The following is a 21,453-nucleotide window of genomic DNA, read 5'->3' on the forward strand; positions in this document are numbered from 1 at the left end:
GCCCAGGTGTGTTTCTGAGTAACTCCTCCTTTTGGTGTGGTTTTCCAGGTATGGAGCTGTGTCAGCGGGAACTCTGTGTGCCCTTACTACTCTGTCTCAGCAGCTGGAGAATGAAAATGCTGTTGATGTTTTCCAGGTGGCAAAGATGATAAATCTTATGCGGCCTGGAGTATTTACAGACATTGTAAGTCTTTAAGTGGAATATAAATAGACAGTTTGCAAGGGTTTCATCTGAGACCAAAAGCATGAACTGAAACATGCATTGTGTATGTTATCAAGCCCTACAGCATCTGCTACCAAGCAGAATTTGCATTCGAACTTTTTTTTGTGTAGCTGTCATTTTTTATTAACCTCAAAGCCACACTGTAAGTCTCTGATTTCCACTTAAACTTATTTCTCATACTTTGGAGGGGAGCACTATACAGGCAGTCCTAGCAGAGAAGAACCTTTCATCTTGTCACCATCTGCCTGCCAGCCCTGTGAGCTAAGCTGTGCTCTTTAAACCTGGCACGTTGTGGTCTGAGGGGATGCTCACCGCAGGTGGAGCTGCAGGGAGATGAGGCTCTTCACTGAGTGTCCAGCAAGAGCAACCCCCTTGCCTCAGTGTGCATGGTACATACAAGGTTCTGCCACCCAGGGAGTGACCTGGGGCTGAGCTGTGGCCTCAGGTTTTGTCCTGCACTCCTGTAGTGTTTAATAGTATATCAGAAATAGTATAATCTACCCAAAACTGGAGTTTGGGTTCACAAGGTTAAACTGGATGAACAGAGTTAATTGTTCTAAGTCTATTTCTTCGCTATGTGTATGCTTCTGACAATGAATACCCATGACCTTACCTGGAAATGCCAAATTTTAGTGCCACTCATTTATGTACACTTAAAGGATTTAAATAAGTTGCTCTTTCTTTTCCAGGAACAGTACCAGTTTCTTTATAAGGCAATGCTAAGCTTGGTCAGCACTAAGGAAAATGGAAACGGTCCCATGACACTGGACAAAAATGGTGCTGTGATGGCCAGTGACGAATCTGATCCCGCAGAAAGCATGGAGTCTCTTGTCTAATTGGAAACCTGAAAAGGCACTTAATTTGTAGAACTTCTGAAGACTGAGTGAACTTCTTTGAGGCCTTTTTTGCCAGACTCTAGGTTATACAATAACCCAATTACTTTTTTACACTGATAAAAGTTTTGATATTTATTTTTTGCCATTTTATGTCTTAATGGTATCCTACTGAGCATTTGCACCTCTGTTTATTTCACACAGTGAAACGCAATTTTATCTAGTTTGCACTATATGATCAGTGTTACTGCCTATAATATCCTAATATAAGACAAGCCCTGATGTGACATTCCATGGCAACAAACATACATTTTTCTGTTTTGTTTAAATGCAGTGAAGTTTTGCTAACTACAGTGACCCTCGAATCTTAAATCTTGGATGCTAGGCCAGATGGATTCTTTCTACAACAGATACTGTACCCCTTCATACCATATTTATTATTTAATGATCACGTCACAGTTTTGGTAATGGTGTTTTGCATTCCAGTGGAGTGGATGAGCAGTGTTCATCCTTTCTTGACAAAATGTGGCAGGTGATTATTAGCTATAGTGAAGGTGTAACAGCCTTGTGCAGCTGAAACAATTATTTCTGTATTGTTTCAAATTGCTATGTTGTACACTTACAGGCCTGAGACTTGCTTCACATGGAATACATAAATTACGTACAGTATAATTATAAATTAGATGCCATTCATATGTGGGACTCGGCGATAAGTTTTGAATTTACAATTTCAAAGTTTCCCCATGTATTCAGGAAAATGTTGATTTTGGTTTTTAACCAGCCCTGCAATGGGAAGGTATTTTGGTTTTATTTTCATTGGAGCCAATACAGTGAGAAATCTACTACAACCCAAAATCAGACCTGTTTTCAGATATATTGAAGGTAGCAATATTTTACATTACTAAGCTATTCGATATTTTAAACACATCTAATTTCCTTACTATTTCTTGAATATGACTTCACACCTAATGGTATGTTACATGATGACAGGCGTTTCTTAATTTCATAACTGTTAGATGCCATTTTTACAGGTGTGTAATTTTCATACTTTAGTGCTAAAACATAAAGTACTGATCCATATTTACTGGTGAAGCAAACTAATAAAAAAACTACCTATAAAGTTACATTCTCCCTCTTTTTTTTTTTTGCCAGACTAATTATTTAGCATAAATGTACCTTATTGTGTTTTCCCTCCCAATAAAATGGTTTCCCCCAGATTATGTAAATAATTATTGTTTGGAGCATTCAAGTTTATATCCTCACTGGCTCCCTCTTCCTTTGTATTTGGTTGCAATTCAACAAGGTCAATCCCTGTTTATCAAAAGAAGTAACCATATGCTTAATTCTCCTAAAAATTAAAATTATTGTGCTCTTCATAGCTTGGCTGAGTAGGGAGGGGTTATTGAATCTGCCTGGAAAAGGAAATACGTGATTTCAGCCATCCTAACCCTTGGTGTACAGTTAAAGGCACTATCCCTTATATGTGGCATTAGTTTCTTCACTTCTAAACTGCAGAAAACATGCATTGTAATTTTTCAGGACTTGTCAAAATATTACAGCATATTTTTTTCATTTAAATGCAAACCAATTAATTTCTGCCAGTCCAATCTTGCTGAAATACAGACATTTGGCAGGGTTCTGTGTATTTTCACTCACAAGGAAGCTGAATGCAAACTGCTTAAAAGGATATTGAGAGTAGGTATTTTGGTTCAGAACCTCTCAAGGTGCAAACTGATACAGCCTCGCTGAGAGTGGAGGAGCTATGAAAACTGGTATGTACTAATATTTGGCCTTTTAATCTTAAGAGAAAGATTCAAGGTATTCAAGGATTCATCAGCAACCTTTTACACAGTCACCTTCTCAGTTTGTTGAATCCCTCCATACAAGCAATTCCAATAATTGTTAATGCCAAACAATATAATGAGCCCATGGTTTCAGTAAGGAATTCCCATGTCCAGCAACAGCTAGTCCAAATAAAATGTGCAGAATGTTTCAAAGATTGTAGTTTGCTTGCCCTTTGCACTGCATGGAGGTGGGAGTCAGTAGGAGTTAGGACTGGCTTTCCAGTCACTACACCCCAGTAACAGAATGGTTTAAGTAAGTTTTCAAGTACTGCTCCCTGCAAGGGCTGGAAGGTTTTGTTGAGTGGTTTTCTGGCCAGCCTGTATCAGCCTCAGAGGCTGGGGGGGCCCCGTCCTGAACCTGGCCCCAGCCAATGCCAGCTGGTAGCACAAAGGGACTCATGAGTTGGATCAGTTCAATCTACGAGTATTTAAGTTCCTGGGAAGGTGTAGGGAGAAGTTAGGAATTCAAACCCTGACAACTAAGTGACACAAAGATTACTGCAGGCATCAAGAGGGTTGGATTTGTTCAGTACTTTCAGGTCTTTAGTTTTCATTTCACTGGCATGATGGAAGAAAGCTGTGGTTCGTGACACACTGCCTGAACACCCTTGTTTTAATCCTTCACCTTCTCACAAGTTTTAAACATCAATGAATGAAGGCTGTGGGGGTTGAACTTTGGTAGATGCTTTGGAAATCCATGCATTTGCATTGGCATTTTCCAACAGCTGAAATACTTGCTTGGGGTTTAATCCATGGGGAAATAATGTACACTGATGTCCTGTGAGTTGTCCATGGATTACTTCGTAAGGGAGCTCGAGCTGTATGTTAAGTGCTGTGCTGACAGCCAGGTAGCCAATAGATGGTAGTGATGCATGAGGCTTGAAGAGGTGAAGCTAGAAATTGCTTGTGAAGGTCAGGATTAAGCACACAGAAGAGCCAAATCTATCCTCCTGTAAGCAGCTGCAGTTCTGCTCTCATACAGGGGTTTGCACCCTTTCCTTGGGACTGAGTGAGCGGCAGAAGGAGCAATGTCTGCTCAGAGATGGGCACTGATGAGCTCTCCTGATGCTCCCACGAGTGTCTGGCCGAAGTCCTGCTCTGCAAATCACCACCCTGCTTTTGGCACCCCAAGCTCCCCCGCTGTACCCAGCTCCTGGCATTCAGTCAGGATGTCTTTCAAGCATCGTTCCCAAGCAATGTGCAGGTCTGCAAATTAAGAGAACCTGAGAACATTCCTATATCACTGCAGGGTGTGGTCCTCAGCACCAGCCCTGAGAAATAAGGAACAGAAGGACTGAAGCACACGTGTGTGTCTACATTTAGAAAATACCATTTCTCCATGTCTTGCATGTGTCCTGCACCCGCAGACCGTGTGAAAGACATGAACTGTGTCTTGAGCCCATAGAGCAGCCAAGCTTTCCAAGTGGGAATGCTTGGAATCTATGCCATCTTAACGGTGGCAGGCTGAGGATACCCCGTCCTCCAAACACTCCTATATGTGAGCTTGGCGTTGGTAGGAAGGTCTGGGGGAGCTGGTGGGACCCCTCTGGTGTGCAGGGTAAGCACCAAGTCTTCTGCAGGATCAATGTCTAAAGAACACTCATTTTAAACAGCATTTGTCTTTAGTATTTCAGTGTCTGTTTCCAAATGCTAATTTAGAAACAGGGAAAAAGAAAAATCCAAACCCCTTAAACTTCTTCTTGTAAGTGACTGTTTCTGTACTGTGGGTCTTTTCTAGATTAGTGGAGTCATTTACCGGATCTGCAAAATTTCCATTTCTTTTCCAGTTTCTGTTTGCTTGAATTGCTTGAACACAGACTGATACATTGGAACATTAGGAGAAGAATCTTTATGATACAGCACAACTGCCTTCTCATTAATCTTTTTTAAAGCTGATGTATTTTATTTAAAAACTAAAAAACACAGATATCTATTCTACCAAAGATACATGCTACTAATTCTCAGCAAAACAAAATCAACTTACTTTTTAAAAAAAATCTAGTTGTCTTGAAGATTTAGCAGTCTTTCTCAAATTCATGTCTTTTGACATTAGATCTTGTATTCCAAAGTTTATGTTCAAATGGTTCCAGTGAGTTTTTACATGAAGGGAAAATGCCTATTACTCTACCGCATTGCTTTCTTCTTTTTCTTTTTTTTCTTTTTTTTTTCAGATGTAACTTGCTGTTACCCCTTTGCTCTTCTTCTCTTTGTTGCCATTCTAACAATGTGAACTACATTGGCTTTACTTATCAAAGGAGAAGGAATGCAAAAATAAGGAAAGAGAGGAACTGTAATAGAGAGATTTGGCCTCTACCTTGTCTTAGCTGTTAAACTGTTTTTAGTGTTTTTGTTAACTATTTGCAAAGGGAAGCATTTTCTACAGAGGATAATTAATTTCAAGAAAAATGTCTTGAGTTTTAAGAATAAACGTCTCCAAAAGAGGAGATAGTCAATTTTATACAATGTCACAACTCTCCAACATTTGGGGTAGTGACTTTTTTTGTTTTGTTAGAACACTTGAGACTAGCAAGCAGCCATTGTGTCTAAAGACCGAAGCATTCATGTGTACTCCTATTTTCTTTTCCTTCATTTTTAAAATAGCAAAGTCATTAAAACTGTAAATATTTTGTTGCTTGGATAAGCATCTTCTGGGAACTTTGTATCTATGGTATATAATCATAGAATTTTATATTTTCATATAAAGCTAATTTTTTTCTAGTTTCACCTCCTTCCTAGTTCTGTGGTGGCTATGTGAATACAAACCTTCTGTGTTTCAAGGTAGTGAGACACCATCATCACACTCCAAAAAAGATTTCCACAAATGTCATTTCTTTGGGGCAGTGATTGTGAAAGTTGGATTTTTTTTTTTTTATTCCATTGTCAGTGTGTGCAATAGGAATTAGACTTAGCCAGTCACTGGATACGTTTGTCTCATTGATCCATTCAGAAAAAAAATAAAAATGTGGTGTTTGGTTTGGGGAAAGGGTGGGAGGGAGTATTTGGAGGGAGACTTTTTGTTCATTTTTGGTTTTTGTTTGGGGTTTTTTTGTAACTTGAAGAATCTTTTTGTTATGTTAAACTATATCAAATCATTCTATTATAGTGTTATTTAATATGTAAATTGTATTGCTATACATAAAATAAAGTATGTTTTTTGATGTATTTACAGACTTCTTCCTTATTTGCATCAGGTACACAAAAGGAACAGATGCAGGAGTCAGTATTTCATTGTCCCAGGCGTGCAGGAAGAATGATGAGATCCTAAGCCTGCTTTAATTAGTTCTCAAATTTCCAAGCAGTACTCAGCTGGGAACTGTCAGGGACAGTGGAGTTCACTGTTCCCTTCTTAATTGTCTCCAACTATTAGAGAGCTGCCAGTTAATAACCCTGTCCCTCTCCACCAGTGCTCCTCCCCAGTCAATAGTAACCCATCAAAATCCCTTTTGGAAGGGGGACTGTCTCCTTTCTGAGCAGGACCTCAGATCCTGAGCTTTCTTGCCAGCTCCTTTGACATGCCCTTCTTTCAATCTAATTCTGGCTTACCAGCCTGGAGGAGCAGGGGCTTCCACCAAGCCACCATCACCCGATTCACCATGATAAATGGCATTGCTCACTAACCCCAGCGCTGTGTCAGGAAACGCAGAAGTACTCATTCCCATCTCAGACAGACTGGGGGGGATACAGATGTTCCAAATCCGAGAGTCAAGGCAGCAAATATTCCCCATGGAGTGCATTAGTAGCCACGCATCCTTGCTGCTCTAGCCAGAAGGTGTCACTGAGGTGGGCACACATGATGCCATCGATGCTGTTGGTGTTTTGCAACAAAACCTTGGCAGCTCCACACACTACCTCCTGTTCTGGTTCTGTGCTCAGGGCTGTGTTACTTTTTTTGTTTTTCTTGGGGGGAAACTGCTCAGGCTTGTGGACAGATTCTTGTTGCGATCTGCTGCTGGCACAATGGCTGCCTGGGCTGGCAGAGCCTTCAGCAACATGGCAGCACTCAGCCTCTGGAGCAGCACCTGCACAGGGAGAAAAACATCAATAACTCAGACGGCTTGTTGATGTAAAATTGCTGGTTAAAATCAATACACTACATCTGCTGCCTTTTGTGTTGCTGTATTCTCACCTGTAAGGTCTGTGTTCTGGTTGACTGGGAGGAAGAGGGGTCCTGGAACACTGGATGGGAACTGTGATCAGTGGGACACCGCACAACAGCCTGATGACCCTTGCCAAGCACCCCACCTTGTAGCATGCTCCCTCCAGCCCCTGCTCCAGGGTGCTGCCTCATGTTGCACCCCAGTAGCAGCTCGACACCAGCCCACCAGCAGGTCCTGCTGCCTCATGGATGAGCAGCAGCAAGCTGCTTCTCAGCCTGCCACACCTGCTCTGGGGGATGCTCCAGCACCTCCAGTGCCCTCTATAACTTTTTCAGTCCAGAAGCAGGCACCCAGGCAAAAGTTCCTCTGCCCAGCTTGGCTGCTTCACCTCCATGGAGAAGATGGCAGCCCCTGCATGCACAGGTAGGTGGGTACACGACACTTCCCAGCAACAATATGGGAAAAGAGTTGTGTAAATCCTGCTTGTCTTGGAAGTGCCTGAAGGATGGAGTAGATGGCAAGCTGACCATGAGCCAACCCCACCTGCTGCAAAGTAGACACTTGCAGGTCTGGCAGTTCTACACTGGGACCAGGTAAGGACACCTACCAGTCTGCTCATGGCAGGGTTAAAACCTCTCATTCTGGGAAGAGACAACCACATAGGCAAAAAAATGTAACCACACTGAAATCCTCTGAGCAAAGACAGGATGAAGTGGGACATTGCCTAGTGAAATGATGGAGAGAGGGCCTAGAAGAGGCAGGAGCAGAGAGGCTATGGGGCTTGTCTCCTGGTACTTAAATCACCAGTCCTGAAGAAAGGGTTATAACTCTTCCTACATCTTTGATAGATACGGCAAAAAACAGAGTTTGACTAGCCACAAGGAATGTAGGAGTCAGGTAGTGGGAATATGACCTGGGGCAGCAATGGAACAAGAAAAACAGCTCTGTAACAGCTGCAGAAATCAGGACACCCCAAGGCAGCTCCTTAAATGAAAAAACAGCATTTCCACTAGACAGTAGCAGCTCTGAGGTGAGCCCCCAGCTGCTGCCAGCCAGGTCGTCATTGCACAGACAACAAACGGGGCAGAGCTCCCTGCACTGCCAAGGTCATGCAGCATTTGCTCCAGGAGGCCCTCCTGAGACCTCCTGGTGAGCAACACTGGCAGAAGTGGAGGGCAAGAGAAAAGGCAAAGCCTTGGAGAAAGTACTTGGATTCCATGCTTGGGAATGCACAGGGAAGAGGCCTGGCTGAGGCCTGTATCAAGTGGAAAGATGTAGTAAGTCATTCATTAAAACTTTGGCAACAGAGATATGATGTATCAGCACTTCCCACTACTAACAATATGCCTGAATTAATTGGTTCTATCAGGAGATCCCAACTTCTGTAATAAACAGCTTCCAGAGGCTGCTAGCAGTCATCCTACACAGTCACAAATAATAGCAACATTTTTATTAAATTGATTCAAATGCCAGAAGACCTTTTATAATATAAAAATAATTTTGATCAATGGCTTGGTCCCAGTCCTATTACCTAGCCACTTGAAGCACCACAAAATGCTTCCTGCACTGACACGTCACCCCCATCTGCTGGCAGCCACCTTATTGATCACCGGTGTTTTCTGTTCCCCTTTTCTGCCAATCAATGTTTTTGATGTCTGACTTTGTAATACTTTAAGAAGCAACACTTCACAAAGCAATCTTTCCTGACACTGTGTTCAATTAATCTGACAGTCACTGGGCTTGCTTTTCTTTTCTGAAGTTGTTATCTTCCTTATGTCTTGAAATCCTTGTTTAGGAGTCAACGCCTGTTTCATTCATGTTTTATGCTGTGGTTTTGAACTTTGAAAAGATTCTGCATTTCAGTTCCATGCCTCTTATGGGAGCCGTTTCCAATATTTCACATTTCCCTGTGTCTGTGAGCTGTGCTTTCTGCATGGATCATCATTTCTGTCACTCCCCAATTCAAACCCTGTTGGTCCTGTGTCCCATATCACAGGATATCCTTGCACTAGATCTAATCATAAATACTTTGTTCCTTTGTCTAAGAAGCTGCTGAAAGGGAGAAAGTTTTTGGGTCAACATCAGAAGAAAGGCAGAAGGTGTGTGTGTTTTGTCTTGGAAGAAGGCATTATTGGCTGGAAGCCCAAGGCTCAATATAAGGAATGTGGCACAGCCCCCCATCAGCTGTTTCGGTGGGGTTTTTGTTCTAAAATGATGCCCTGTGTGCAAGACGAGAGTAGCAGACTCTGACTCACGCAGGGAATTCCCTGCTCAGGCAGGGAATGAGACACTGAGGCCACAGTGGGAACTTCCAAATAAAGCCCAAATAATAATCCTAGTACAGAATCTTTAAAAATATTTTCCCATCATAATAGAGGAACAGTGGCTTCTCAGCCATGCATCACACAGGCCCCCAGAGTCTCCCAACCTGAGGTTCTGTCAGTCAGTCTAGAGTTCTGAGATGCTGCAGGCCCCTCCCATGAGAGGGAAGGCTATGATCCTCTCTAGTTTCTTTGCTGAGAAGGAAAAGCAAAGGGAGAGCTGATGAGCTTGATTGAAGGATGAGATCTTTAGTCTTCTCTCAGCCAATGCATGAGAGGGAAATTACGGTCTCTTAAGGAAAGCCTGGCTTTTTTTCTCTGCTAAGAAGTTCCCATGGGGTGCACAAGAGGGATGGAATGGGGGTGTCCTTCATGTACTACACAAATGAGCATTTTTCTGTAACAAGGTGCTTATCGTGTTTCATCAGCACACATCAAGAAGACCAGAAAACCATAGAAACACAATAAATCAAGGCCTTCATTACATGCAGCCCCACACTGCTTCATTCTCCTAACAGGTTCAAATCATTATCTTCAATGGTATTGGCTCAGTGTCAGAACTGTTGGACAAACTCTGAGTCTGATCATCAGATGAACATTTTAATTTAAAATACCATTTAATGTCAATGTCAATTAAATATCATTTCGTTCATGAATCTGAATACACTGTGACTGTGACCAAAAGAGGCTGTTGGCTTGCAGCTGTAATATATGTAGCTGTATAACAATGGTGACACAGAATAAAAGGTGACACTTTATTTATCTAGGTATAGAAAGGTTATCACACTTTGCAACTAGCAAGGAAAGTCCTTAGTGCTGCTTAATACTAGACTTCAAGCTGAAAAACACCATTATTGGACTGGGGTGGAATCATAAAAACCCTTAAAGGTTCAGTACCTTAGGTTATGAAAGGCTCTGCCTTCTGAATTTTAGTGCTTTAAACAAGCTTCCTTATAACTTAAATCCAATTTTCTAGATAGCCTCTTACTTTGAGCCTGTCAGACACATGTTATGCCTTTGCCTGAAAGTCTCCCAGTGACCTGTAAATTGATTGCAGCCTGTGAAATTGGCCATAAGTAAATCTTTGCACCTTTTTTTTTCTCCCCTATTTTCTGAAATAAAAAGGATGCAGGTGGCTTGTTTATTCTCAGGCTATAGATCCTATATGGACTTCAGAAGCACTACTGACCTCCTAGCAGTGTGTATTAGGAAGAATAACTGCTTCAAGCTAACCTGGTCAGATGAGCAGAGCCCTGTCACAACACAGTTCTCTCTATTTGTCAAAATTCTCCTCCAATTTCTCCAGCCTGAGCCATGGGTGTCTGATCAACCAGGGCTCAGCACCTTCCAGTCCCCAGTGAAGATCAATGACTGGTCTTTGACTCATCAGCTTCAATAGCTTCTGAAACACCCTGTTGTGCTGGTATCCACCATGAAGATAAAGTATGTAACTGCAAAAAAAAGATATTAAGCTGGAATTTTGTCACATAAAAGGTAGGACAAAAAGAAAAATAAATAAGCTCCAAAATGACAAGCAAAAATAACATGGGGATTTAATATAAATGACATTTAGTTGCTCAAATTACACTGAAGTTCTTAAATAAGGAATACTAGTACACCCCCACTTTTTATGCCCTTATTTCTTTCTGGTTTTATGCCCCTGTCACTGCATGTAGCTGGGTAAAACAACAGTGCACAAGATGATAAAGCCAATTTTGCAAATTGCCACAAAGTCACAGACACATGGCACAAAGTGCTGACCCAGTCCAATGCCCTCCTGGTGGTTTCCAGTTTGTTCACAAAATTGTTTTGGGGCAGCTGCATCCCCATAGACTTTGAGCCAGATCAGGAAAGTCCATTCTCTCACAATTGGCCTAGAACTCACCACTTCAGTTGCTTTGAGCAGATATTTGTTATTGCCAGGCATTTAATGACAGCCTCAGCAATGAACAGCCCTGAGCAGGGCTGGTGTCTTGCGAACACACAGCTACCCCTGCCCAAATTTTCTGCTTGAATCATGTCTCACCCTCTTTTCTTCCTCAGACCATACAGTGGTCCGTACCCAAAACAGAGAGTAAAGTCCCATTATGTAATTTCCTTTTGAGTAAGTCTAAAAAGCGTGTCCCAAAAAGGTAATACTAACTTCGGATTCTTTGCCTTTTAGAGCTCTTATTCCACATTTTGCCTGCCGTTCAATTTTTATTGATTTTCCTGTGCCACCTCTCGGCATCCTTCCTAGGCAGCATGATGCATTAACTTTCCATAAAACGAATTTTCCCATTTGGTTCTGTACTCTGAAATACACCCACCTCTGAATGAGATTTCAACACTCTGCATTGCTAATTTTCAGCTGTCTGCCATAGCCCTCATTTTTCATAGGCTGGGAACACCAAAAGGGCCCTCTAGACCCAGAGGTCTTGCTTTTAAAACAATCACAGCTGTATTGGGGGGGAGGAGAGCTTTTATATTTTTATACTAGTTCCAACAATGAAGTTATTAAAACTATTTTCGGCCCTGCAAGAAAGCTACATGATGATGATATTGTTCCCGCCTTTTAAACTAATTTTACTTTAGTATGGTGCATTTTCAGGCATCATAATCCTATTGGTGCAAGTTATTCCCACTTAATGACTGAAAACGCTATTGTCTGGGGAATGGGTTTGTACTGGGTTTTGTGGGTTCAGGGATTTCTCTGTTTAATTTTATCTATGGCCATAATATCAGAAGATAAGGCAATTTATTGACTAAAATCCTTCCTATCCACTGCTTTGTTGACTTCAGTTTCCTGAGAAGGATACAAGGTACCTTTGCAAAGCAATATGGAGAAAAACCTACAGTTATTCCGGGTAGGATGCATCCACACAACTAAGGGTCTGTCCCAGCCATGGTGCAGAGCAGGAAGTATCTTTGTAGGTTAACTTCTCATAGGAAAGGAATATATATATATATATATATTCCGGTCTTCCACGCTGGGTTTGGAAAATTGTGTCACTAAATCCACATCCCCTCTAGGGTGGCACCTCTGCAGCACTGGTTCAGCTGGTTATTACTGCAATAGAGCATTATCTGCTGATGAGCTTGTAACCCATGTTATCCTTATCTGCTAGATGTTCATATTATCTATTAATAATTCATAAGCTAACCTCATTATAAGGCTGTAGTATCAACTGCAACAGATTACAGCAAAAACAGGCAGGACTCAGGCACTAAACAGTTTCTCTGTGCAGCTAATCCTGGCTTCATTATGCGTTCCTCGTTGAATTTTATCATACACTCTTGATATTCTGGAGAGGTCCACTTCTTCTTCAGAGAGGACGTGGTTATCAATAATTTGTATGCTGCATTTTCCCACATGGCAACTGATGCCTGTAGCAGAAGCTGAGCTCTTGCTGTTGTATTGGTACAGAGAGGTTTAGGAACAGGACCAAGAGTTCACTAACAATCTTCAGAGTGAGAAGAGCTCTACACAGCCTTGTGGCGCTGAGTGCAGCAGTGAGGTCAGAGCAACGCCCATCCCTGAGTTGTTGCCTTCAATCTTCCTTTCACAGGAGTGCTGTCGAGTGTCTGAGGATACAGCTTCCCTTCTGGGCCATGCTCTTCATAGATTTATTTCACTAAAGTGGTCACAACACAAAGTCCTAACCCTACAAGCAGAAGCATTTGCTGTAAAATGGATTAAGAAATCCCCAAAGGATAGGGAGTGGTTCTTTTCCTGATTTGTGTGTACAGAAGAGGGAAAAGCTTGGAGAAAAAAAGTGGTGTATGCTCAAGTCTTGAATTTTTCATAACAGTCACTTTCCAGTGCTATCTAAATAGCAAGTCAACCTCGTTTTTTACAAAATCCTCTGCACTTGAATGTTTTCTGCCAGTCTTCCCTCACAAGGTGGCATGAGAACACTGACAGCCACAAGAGCTCAGCTGCAGCATCTAGCTTTGTGAAAATGAATAGCAAAGCACGAAAGAGTAGGTTCTTCGCAAAAGGAGTAGTACAGTCATCCACAGTACATACATGCTTGTTAAAATTCATTGTTCTGAATTCATGACAGCACACCTTTCCTTGGAGCCCCTTTGGGCAAGAGACACTCTCAGGACATCCAGGAAGAGCAGCTGGTCTGGGCAGACTCTCGAGGAAAAAATCTGGGCTTTATGGAAGCCATGGGCAAAGTTCACTTTGACTTCAGCAGAGCCAAGATTTTTCTGTCACCTTATCACTACATTTCCTGGCTTTCAGTGTTACTGCATATTTTCCTGAGCAATTTTAGGCAAACCTATTTCAGTCTTCTAACAAAGATATTAATGATAAATAGTAATTATTCTGTTGTAGAAGTGTACTGGGACCTTAGCTGTGGATCCACATGCTTCCACAGCAGCAGTGTGGATGTATAATAAAGAGGCATATTGGGTCTTTATTTATGTATAGTACTCTTTACCTTATCCTCAGACATTTACATGAAGTATAAACTGAGAAGTAAGCACAAAGATGTGGATATGATCTCTGTTTCAGGATGTGCCTGCTCTACAGACTACCAAAGACTGGTAAGAATTAATGTCTGCTGCTCTTTGTCACCTTCTCTGGGTATCCTCTATTGTCCCTTCTTAAAAAGAGGACACCGTCTGAATTTTCCTATACTCTCGGTAATACCGATTTTTCAGTCTATGTTGGGAAAATCTGCCTGGAACATCACTGGCAAACAGATCACAGTCCTGCACCCTGACAGCAAATGCTCTACACACCTGCATAGCACTGGTGTCAACACAAGCGGGCTGGCTTGGCAGGCAGAGCCAAGCCGACTGCACAGTTTATTACAGGTTTTCCCTCTACAATAGTATCCATAGCCAGAGGCACAGAGCAGCAGGTGACTCAGAGCTTTCATTTCCAAGTATTCTCTCAATGAAGACCAGCAGCTGACAACAGTATTGACGCTGGTGATGGGATTCTGGTATTTCACCAGCATGGCTCAACCGAACAGGTTTGCTATGAAAAACTTGCCATTGGAAAGGCTCTGCAAGTCAGGCTTCCCTCCAAAGGTCTCCAGAAAGCCATGGCTCAGACTCCCAGTCACAGATGGGTGAAGGTCTGTGTTAAAATGACCCCATTCTCCTAGTTCTTTCTCAAGAACTCCTATGATGTTGTCTTGTTCTTCCATAAATGGGGCTTTGCAGAACATTTTTACAGTTCACAATGAATGATGCCATTTCTAACTTAGTGTTTCCACTGAGATTAATCTTATTTTCTACATATATTTTGCCCCATAAAGTAGCCGGTAACCTAACTACCTTTTAAAAATCTTACTCAAAGTAAACAATTTTCCCAAGCCACATTTACAATAAATCTCAGTCTTGTAGGCTGTGAGATCTTTCATTGTCTCTCTTCCTCCTTACCCCCATATCATGCTGAGTCATTTTCTAAAACTAATCCAGTTGCTTTTCTATGAGCAATGAATGAAATCTAAAGCAAATGACTACACCAGGTAGGTGATGAGAAGGAAGACATGTTATCACAACTTTCCAGCCTTGCAAGAGTTGTATTTCCGTATAGTCCTGCAAGCATATGCAATGAGACCACACAATGAAAGAAAAACTCTCAATAAACTATAAGGGAGAATAAAACCTCCCCTTTTCCTTAGATGTGTATTTCCTTTCCACTCTATTCTAAACACAAGTAATAAATTGGAAATTATCCTTTACTGGCAGAGATTACCTTGTGGTGATGTACCTTGCTACCTTCAGCATGCTTTGTGGGATTTAGCCATGGATCTCAAACATGCTTTCATGATCTTTCCTACAAGTAACACTCACATTATCTCACACATGAACAGACATTAATAACCATTTCTACACTTGCTTATGTGTCTTTTAGTGCAGAGACAACAGTCTCTTCTCAGAGTCTGTAACAGTATTAAGACAATTCAAAATATATAAAGCTTATACACGTTTTTCAAATATAACTGGAAAGCATAATTTTAATCAGCCCTGTTTGATTATTCCAGTTGGCACAATGTGTAAAAAGGTATCACAAATTATTTTGAGAGATTACCCAATTACAGAGAGCCATTTCCAGAGAGGAAATTTAGAGCATCTCAGTAATGGCTTGATTAATACACCAGTCATATTTTAGCAACAGATCGTTTGATTCCCTATATAAACTGGTTTCATTCCACTTGCTTTAAATGCAGAAAAATACTAAGTAGATAAGCAGCTCTATGAGTAACAGAACCAAGAAGCCTGGTTTTCTATAGATTTGAGTTGGCAGGAAAAAACCTAGATGAGCCCTCTGACATCTTACAAATGGTAAGCTCTCCTTAGCAAAGAAAATTACTTTTCTTTTTCTCTGAACAGCCATCTGTTTTCAAAAAAACTTTTAGAACTTTGATGTCTTTGGGACTAGTAAACTATTTAACTTGATGTTAAATTTGGTTGCAATTGGTCAGCTTCAAAAATTACTGGAAATAGAGATGTGTGCATGCATGTGTGCACAGCTAAATGCATGCACACACACAGAGCACGAACACATAAGCCTCATTGAAATAGAAAATCATTCCCTTTAAAAAGCTGATATAAACTGCTGTAATTCTACAGCTTTTGCCCATCATGCCCATTTTCTGAAACTAAACCACCAACCATCAACTGATGTCATTCTTTGATAAGTTTTAATGAAGAAAATAAATTATACTCCCTAAGGAAAAGTAATTTTCTCATTCCTTAGAATGTATTTATTTTCTCATATTTCTTACTGCTTCATCTTTCCAAAGAAAGTCTCCTTTACTACATTATTGCTAAGCTGAAACATAAATGACAGAAAAGCAAGCATTGACCCTATTCATGTAAATGGCAGCACTGACATTTTTACCCAGCTATTTCAAAGCCTGGCCCCCACAGTGCTGTCCATAACTCTTATCATAAATAGAGTCTCATTCAGTAAGGCCAAAGACAGTCAACGGTGCAAGAAAATCTGAGAATGCTGTTAGAACTTGCTGTTATTTAAATATTTTAAACTGACAGCATTTGAAAACTAACATGAAAGCTAAAAATTAAAATTCACCTGCCTTTCTGTGCCTGAGGCTATGAAAGAAGTTCAGACAAACAGCCACCTACAAATAATGTCATATAGGACTTTGTAATGTAAAGACCATAGTGAGATCACAGCAAATAGAAGGTTACATTAGGAAGCCTACGCAGATAGGAAGATCTTCACAACACAGAGATGCTGTGTTCAAAACATTCTCCTCCAAATGCCTGAATGGAGTAACAGTGCCCTGCACAACTTCATAGCACTGGTGTCAACACAAGCAGGCTAGCTTGGCAGGCAGAGCCAAGCCGACTGCACGAGTTGCGCATTGTGTGGTTTATTACAGGTTTTCCCTCTGCAATAGTATCCATAGCCAGAGGCACAGAGCAGCAGGTGACTCAGAGCTTTCATTTCCAAGTATTCTCAGTGAAGGCCAGAAGCTGACTGTATTGACGCTGGTGATGGGATTCTGGTATTTCACCAGCATGGCTCAACCGAACAGGTTTGCTATGAAAAACTTGCCATTGGAAAGGCTCTGCAAGTCAGACTTCCCTCCAAAGGTCTCCAGAAAGCCATGGCTCAGACTCCCAGTCACAGATGGGTGAAGGTCCATGTTAAAATGACCCCATTCTCCCTCCCTCTCTATTCTGTCTAGAAGTCTGATGCTTAAGCACTTCCCTAAAACTTCTCTGTTCAATAGATTGATTATATATATATATATATATAGATTCATTATAGAATCACAGAGTGATTTGGGTTGGAAGGGACCTCAAAGATCATCTAGTTCCATCCTTCTGGCCATGCGCGGGACACAAATGGATTACACCCATTTGTTCTTCTGGTAGCACTATAATTTTGTTTAAAAAGCTCTTTTTCACCAATATTAATATTATCATTCTATTGTTAGCAGAAAACAATCAGATACTCTTCCTGCTTCTGTTTCGATAAATAAGCCAAATATTTTAATCTTTTCTCACAAAACAAGTTTGTTTCGCTCTCTTGATCATCCTAAAAGCTTTTCCTATACCTCACCATTTCTCTTGAACTCAGGTGACCAGAAACACAACAGAACCATCACAGCTGGTCAAATAAGTAGAATGACCCATAACAGGCTTGCAAGAAGCTCAGCTGAACAATTCTCTCAAAAGTAAAGAAGGGTGAGATAATTCATCTTTTCCTCCATTTCCTGATTATGGATAAACCTGAGGGGAGGGGTTTAAATTGAAGGTATGAGTATGAGCTGCAATTTGGGATTAGTGCAGATTGTTTGTGTCCCTTGGAAGTATTCATTAATTATGCTTTTATATTACTTGGATAACCCTTGCCTCTCTCTCCTTCCCATTCATTCATACAAAGGAAATATGATACGTTGACATTTCACAGTGTTATAAAGCAAAGCTGATTCTTTTTATAACAGAAGGCTTGAGCTGTATAGATGCCGTTTGCTTTTCTTAGATTTATGTGATCATGCTCCCTGCTTCTCTGTTTTTAGGATGGTTATTAATATTCTAAAGCTTTTGTTACATTCTCTCACACTTTAAGACATTTCCTGAAGAGAATTGTTTATCAAACCGGTATTTTGTGTTTCTAAAAAAATGTAACTTCTCTTCAAAGAAGAAAAAGGAAAACCACAACCAACAACCAAATTTCATAGTAACAAAATAGAGGAAAGAGATTAGGAAAAGAAAAAAAGAAAAAAAAGGTATTTGTATATCTTTTAAAATCTGCTATAAAGGCTTCTTCTGAGGCTTTTCATTTCTGGTTACCAAACAAGATACTATTAGACTTTTTTAAAAATCTTTTTAGCAGTGCTAAGGGCACTGCTCAAAATTATTGAAATTCTAAGTCTGGGCACTCACCTGCTCTAAAAATCAGGTCCTGCGTGGGTCAAGTTGGTCATTTCCTTTGAATGAGTACTTAAGAAAACATTGGCTTTCAGCGAGTTGGTTCAGACTATGAATCCACTCTGGCAGAGATGGGAACAGAACTAGGGTTTTCTGACTGACTGATCAAATAGCTTGACTGTGCTATCTCCAAGAAAGAGAGTTTAAAGAATGACTCTGAAAGGTTATTTTCATTGAATTGCTGAGTATATAAAAGATGTTGAAAGAAAGGGTAAAACTTCTTCAAAGGGTTTAGAAATGGTTATATTTCTAATCTGTTGTGGTAGGATTTTCAACTCCAGTGTTCAGCGAAGCTAGACTGACAAATTTATTATAGTTATAAGGCTGAGAAACCTATTAGAAGAAATATAATAGAAGGTACATTTTTGTGAAGCTTTAATAGGAACGGAAACAATTCAACACAAGTCTAAATTCTGTGAGGTGGGAAAAGTCATTCATTAAATCTTTCTAAAAAGATTGAGTGACCTTTCTTTAAAAAGTGGGGCTTTTTTTGTAAAAAATGAAAAGCTCAAGCTTCATAACAACAACCCAGTAAAAGGGTTTATTAGAAAATAGCTTCTTGTGCAAGTTCAGTTATTTTTATTGTCAATAAATGTTGGCGTCATGCAATAAGAGAAGCATTGTTGCATTTCTAATTTCTCTCTGGAATTGAAGAAACTCACAATAAAAGCATTCAAAATCTAAACAGAAATAAAAAAAATAGAACACCACTGCTCAGATTTGTATGGCAAAAACCAGAAATGATGGGCTGAGAATTCAGCTCATAAGGAAACTGTGCCAGAACTATGAAGGTGATGTTATTTCTTCTACCTCTGCTTACAGTAAAAGTCAAGCTATTAATATCAGGCATCTTGACAGTCGTATAAATGCAGGTATTAAAATTCAAAGTACTTTTTCCTGCTGTAGATATATCATCATTACAGAATAAGACAATTTTAATGTACAACCAGATAGCAATAGCATTACTTACAGTGGCTGAAAGTCATAGGGTGACTTGTACACCCAATGCAAATGGCCTGAAATTGAAGATGGTGTCCATCATCATCCCAGAGCACAAAGCTGAATAGTCCGGGTTGTTCAAAGCATGGTGTGAATGCAGTTGGAAGAGTGTTTAAATAACCAGCAGTACTTGCATGTGATTGAATTCACATGAAATCAGCAGGCACTGACCTGCTGCTCAGTAAATTTGCTATGGTTTCAAACAGGAATCTCAAAGCAGGCCAAAGCTGACAGACTTTCTGTCTGTGCAGCAGGCCAAGTCAGTCTTGAGGAATTCCAATGAACCTCCACTAGGGTGTGAAAGACAAAAGCTGTGAATGGTTTTGAAGCAGATGGTTAGACACTGATCAGGTACATAATTGCAGGCACCAGTCTGAGGAAAGCAGTTTCTCAAAGCTCCCTACATAGCCTGTAAAGAACGGTACCTCTGGTCCTTCCCAGCAGCTACAAATGCTCAGCCTCGAGCCTACATCATGGTCACAGAGCACTGAGCTCTCCGTACTGATTAGGGAGGGAGCCAGGGAAAATCAGCCTTCCCTTGTATAAACCATCTCACGACTCTCTCACTTAGGAGCCAAAAAGTGTATTTTTGTCCCTCTTGTTCACATGCACCTTTTTGCTCTCAGGAGGAGCTTGCTCTCCATTCTGGGGAAGAAATATCCAGTCTACACGGGTAAGTGAAGTGCTGGTTTTAAGATCAAAGCTAAGCACCTCCATTCAAAGTACTCCAAACAGGAACAGAGAATGGTGGTTCTCCAAGAGGTTTTTCTAATTGGGTTTCCTGCATGCAGTTTAGGAAAAACAGACAACAGGAGTTGTTTGAAATAAAGTTTTAATTTACTATCCTAACATGCTGAGAAGCAATTAGATTCAAGCTAATTACTGTAAATAGTTACTATAATTATTTGTCAAACATTCAACTACCGGTACATCTGTTAAAGTCAGTAGAGACCTGTACACATTTTTTTTTAAGAGAAGGCTTAATGTTATTACTTAAGGGCCAAACTCTTTTCACGAACTCTTCAAAAAGAAGTAGCTATACCATAGACACTACTGATGGAGAGCACCTGTTAGGGCATGTATCCCCTTGACAAGACTGAGTGGGTGTATCAGCAAACTGTCTGAAGAATTGTCTAGGCTAGTTTTTTATATTTACAGGATTTTTCTCAAAAGAAAAAAAGAAAAAAATTGCAGCTGAATACTGATTTTCTTAGATTTGTTCTATTTATCAGGTTTCTATCCCTACCTGAAGCATGAAGAAAATATTGTCTTGTTAACATGTTTTTATCAAGAACATTATTTTTTCCTTTGACACTGGACAGAGTCTGGCCTGGCCTGATGCACAGTTTTATACCACACTTTGACAGACACACAAACCAGCTGGAGTTCCACCACTTCTGTGCCCTCACACACACAGCTCTCAGTTCTTCCTCTTCACACAGGTCTTCCAACTCTTTTTCTGAACTTGGCCCAGTTGTCTCTAGTATGAACTATTTTTGCACCAGCTGATGGGTGCTGAGCCCATCCTGGTCTGCTGTTTGGTTTCTGATTCACCTGAAACAGGTCTCCTGATGTCTGGGGGCAATTCCAACAAGCACACACAGATTACATTAGCTTGTCTAAGCATATAGTAATGTATTGGAATTTTTTTTCAACAACACAGGATTTCCACATGTGTACCAATGTTTCCCACACCAAATACACACCTTTAGCTACCAAAAAACCCAAAACGCAAATACAGGAATGTGTTGTTGAGTTGACCTACCATTTATGAGCTTCATCTCAGCTCTAATATTACTGCTACTGAGAAGACAACAATTTGTAATGCAGAACAGGGAATGATAGGGGACCTGCCAACAGAAAGGTTGAGAGCTAGTCTCTGAATATTGGAATGTGAGGCCAAAGAGGAATTAGAAGCCCATTTTTTACCCTCCTAAGTTTGAAACTTTGTTAGCTCACTCCTGCTCTGGAGGGCATTTCCTTACATGCCTTTGCCTTTTAGCTTGTGGTGACTTAAAGCAGCTTCACACAGGGCTTGTGCAGTTGATTGAAATGCTGTTGACAGCCTCTGCAGCTGATAGAAAAAAAACTGCCAGAAGCCAAGGCGATGGCCACAAGCTGCTCTCTCTGATGGGATTTCATGGCTCTCAGACTGCGCTGTAGGCCTGCTGCATTTTACCAATGATATCACTCAACAAATGTTTATGAGCAGATAGACCTCAG

General features: G+C 40.7%; 1 protein-coding gene across 1 annotated transcript in view; it reads left to right on the forward strand.

The window, feature by feature from the left end:
* The window catches only part of PTPRG (protein tyrosine phosphatase, receptor type G), a gene marked incomplete at its 5' end in the record, with an annotated part of 316,509 nt that extends 310,447 nt beyond the window's left edge, over positions 1-6,062 (forward strand). The window contains 2 exons of the mRNA XM_017747149.1: positions 49-184; positions 913-6,062. Of these exons, the coding sequence (XP_017602638.1) occupies positions 49-184; positions 913-1,059 (283 nt within the window). The remainder of the gene's footprint in view (positions 1-48; positions 185-912) is intronic.
* Between the last annotated feature and the right edge of the window lie 15,391 nt (positions 6,063-21,453).

Source organism: Corvus brachyrhynchos, unplaced genomic scaffold (assembly GCF_000691975.1).
Source record: "Corvus brachyrhynchos isolate BGI_N302 unplaced genomic scaffold, ASM69197v1 scaffold91, whole genome shotgun sequence".
NCBI lineage: Eukaryota > Metazoa > Chordata > Aves > Passeriformes > Corvidae > Corvus > Corvus brachyrhynchos.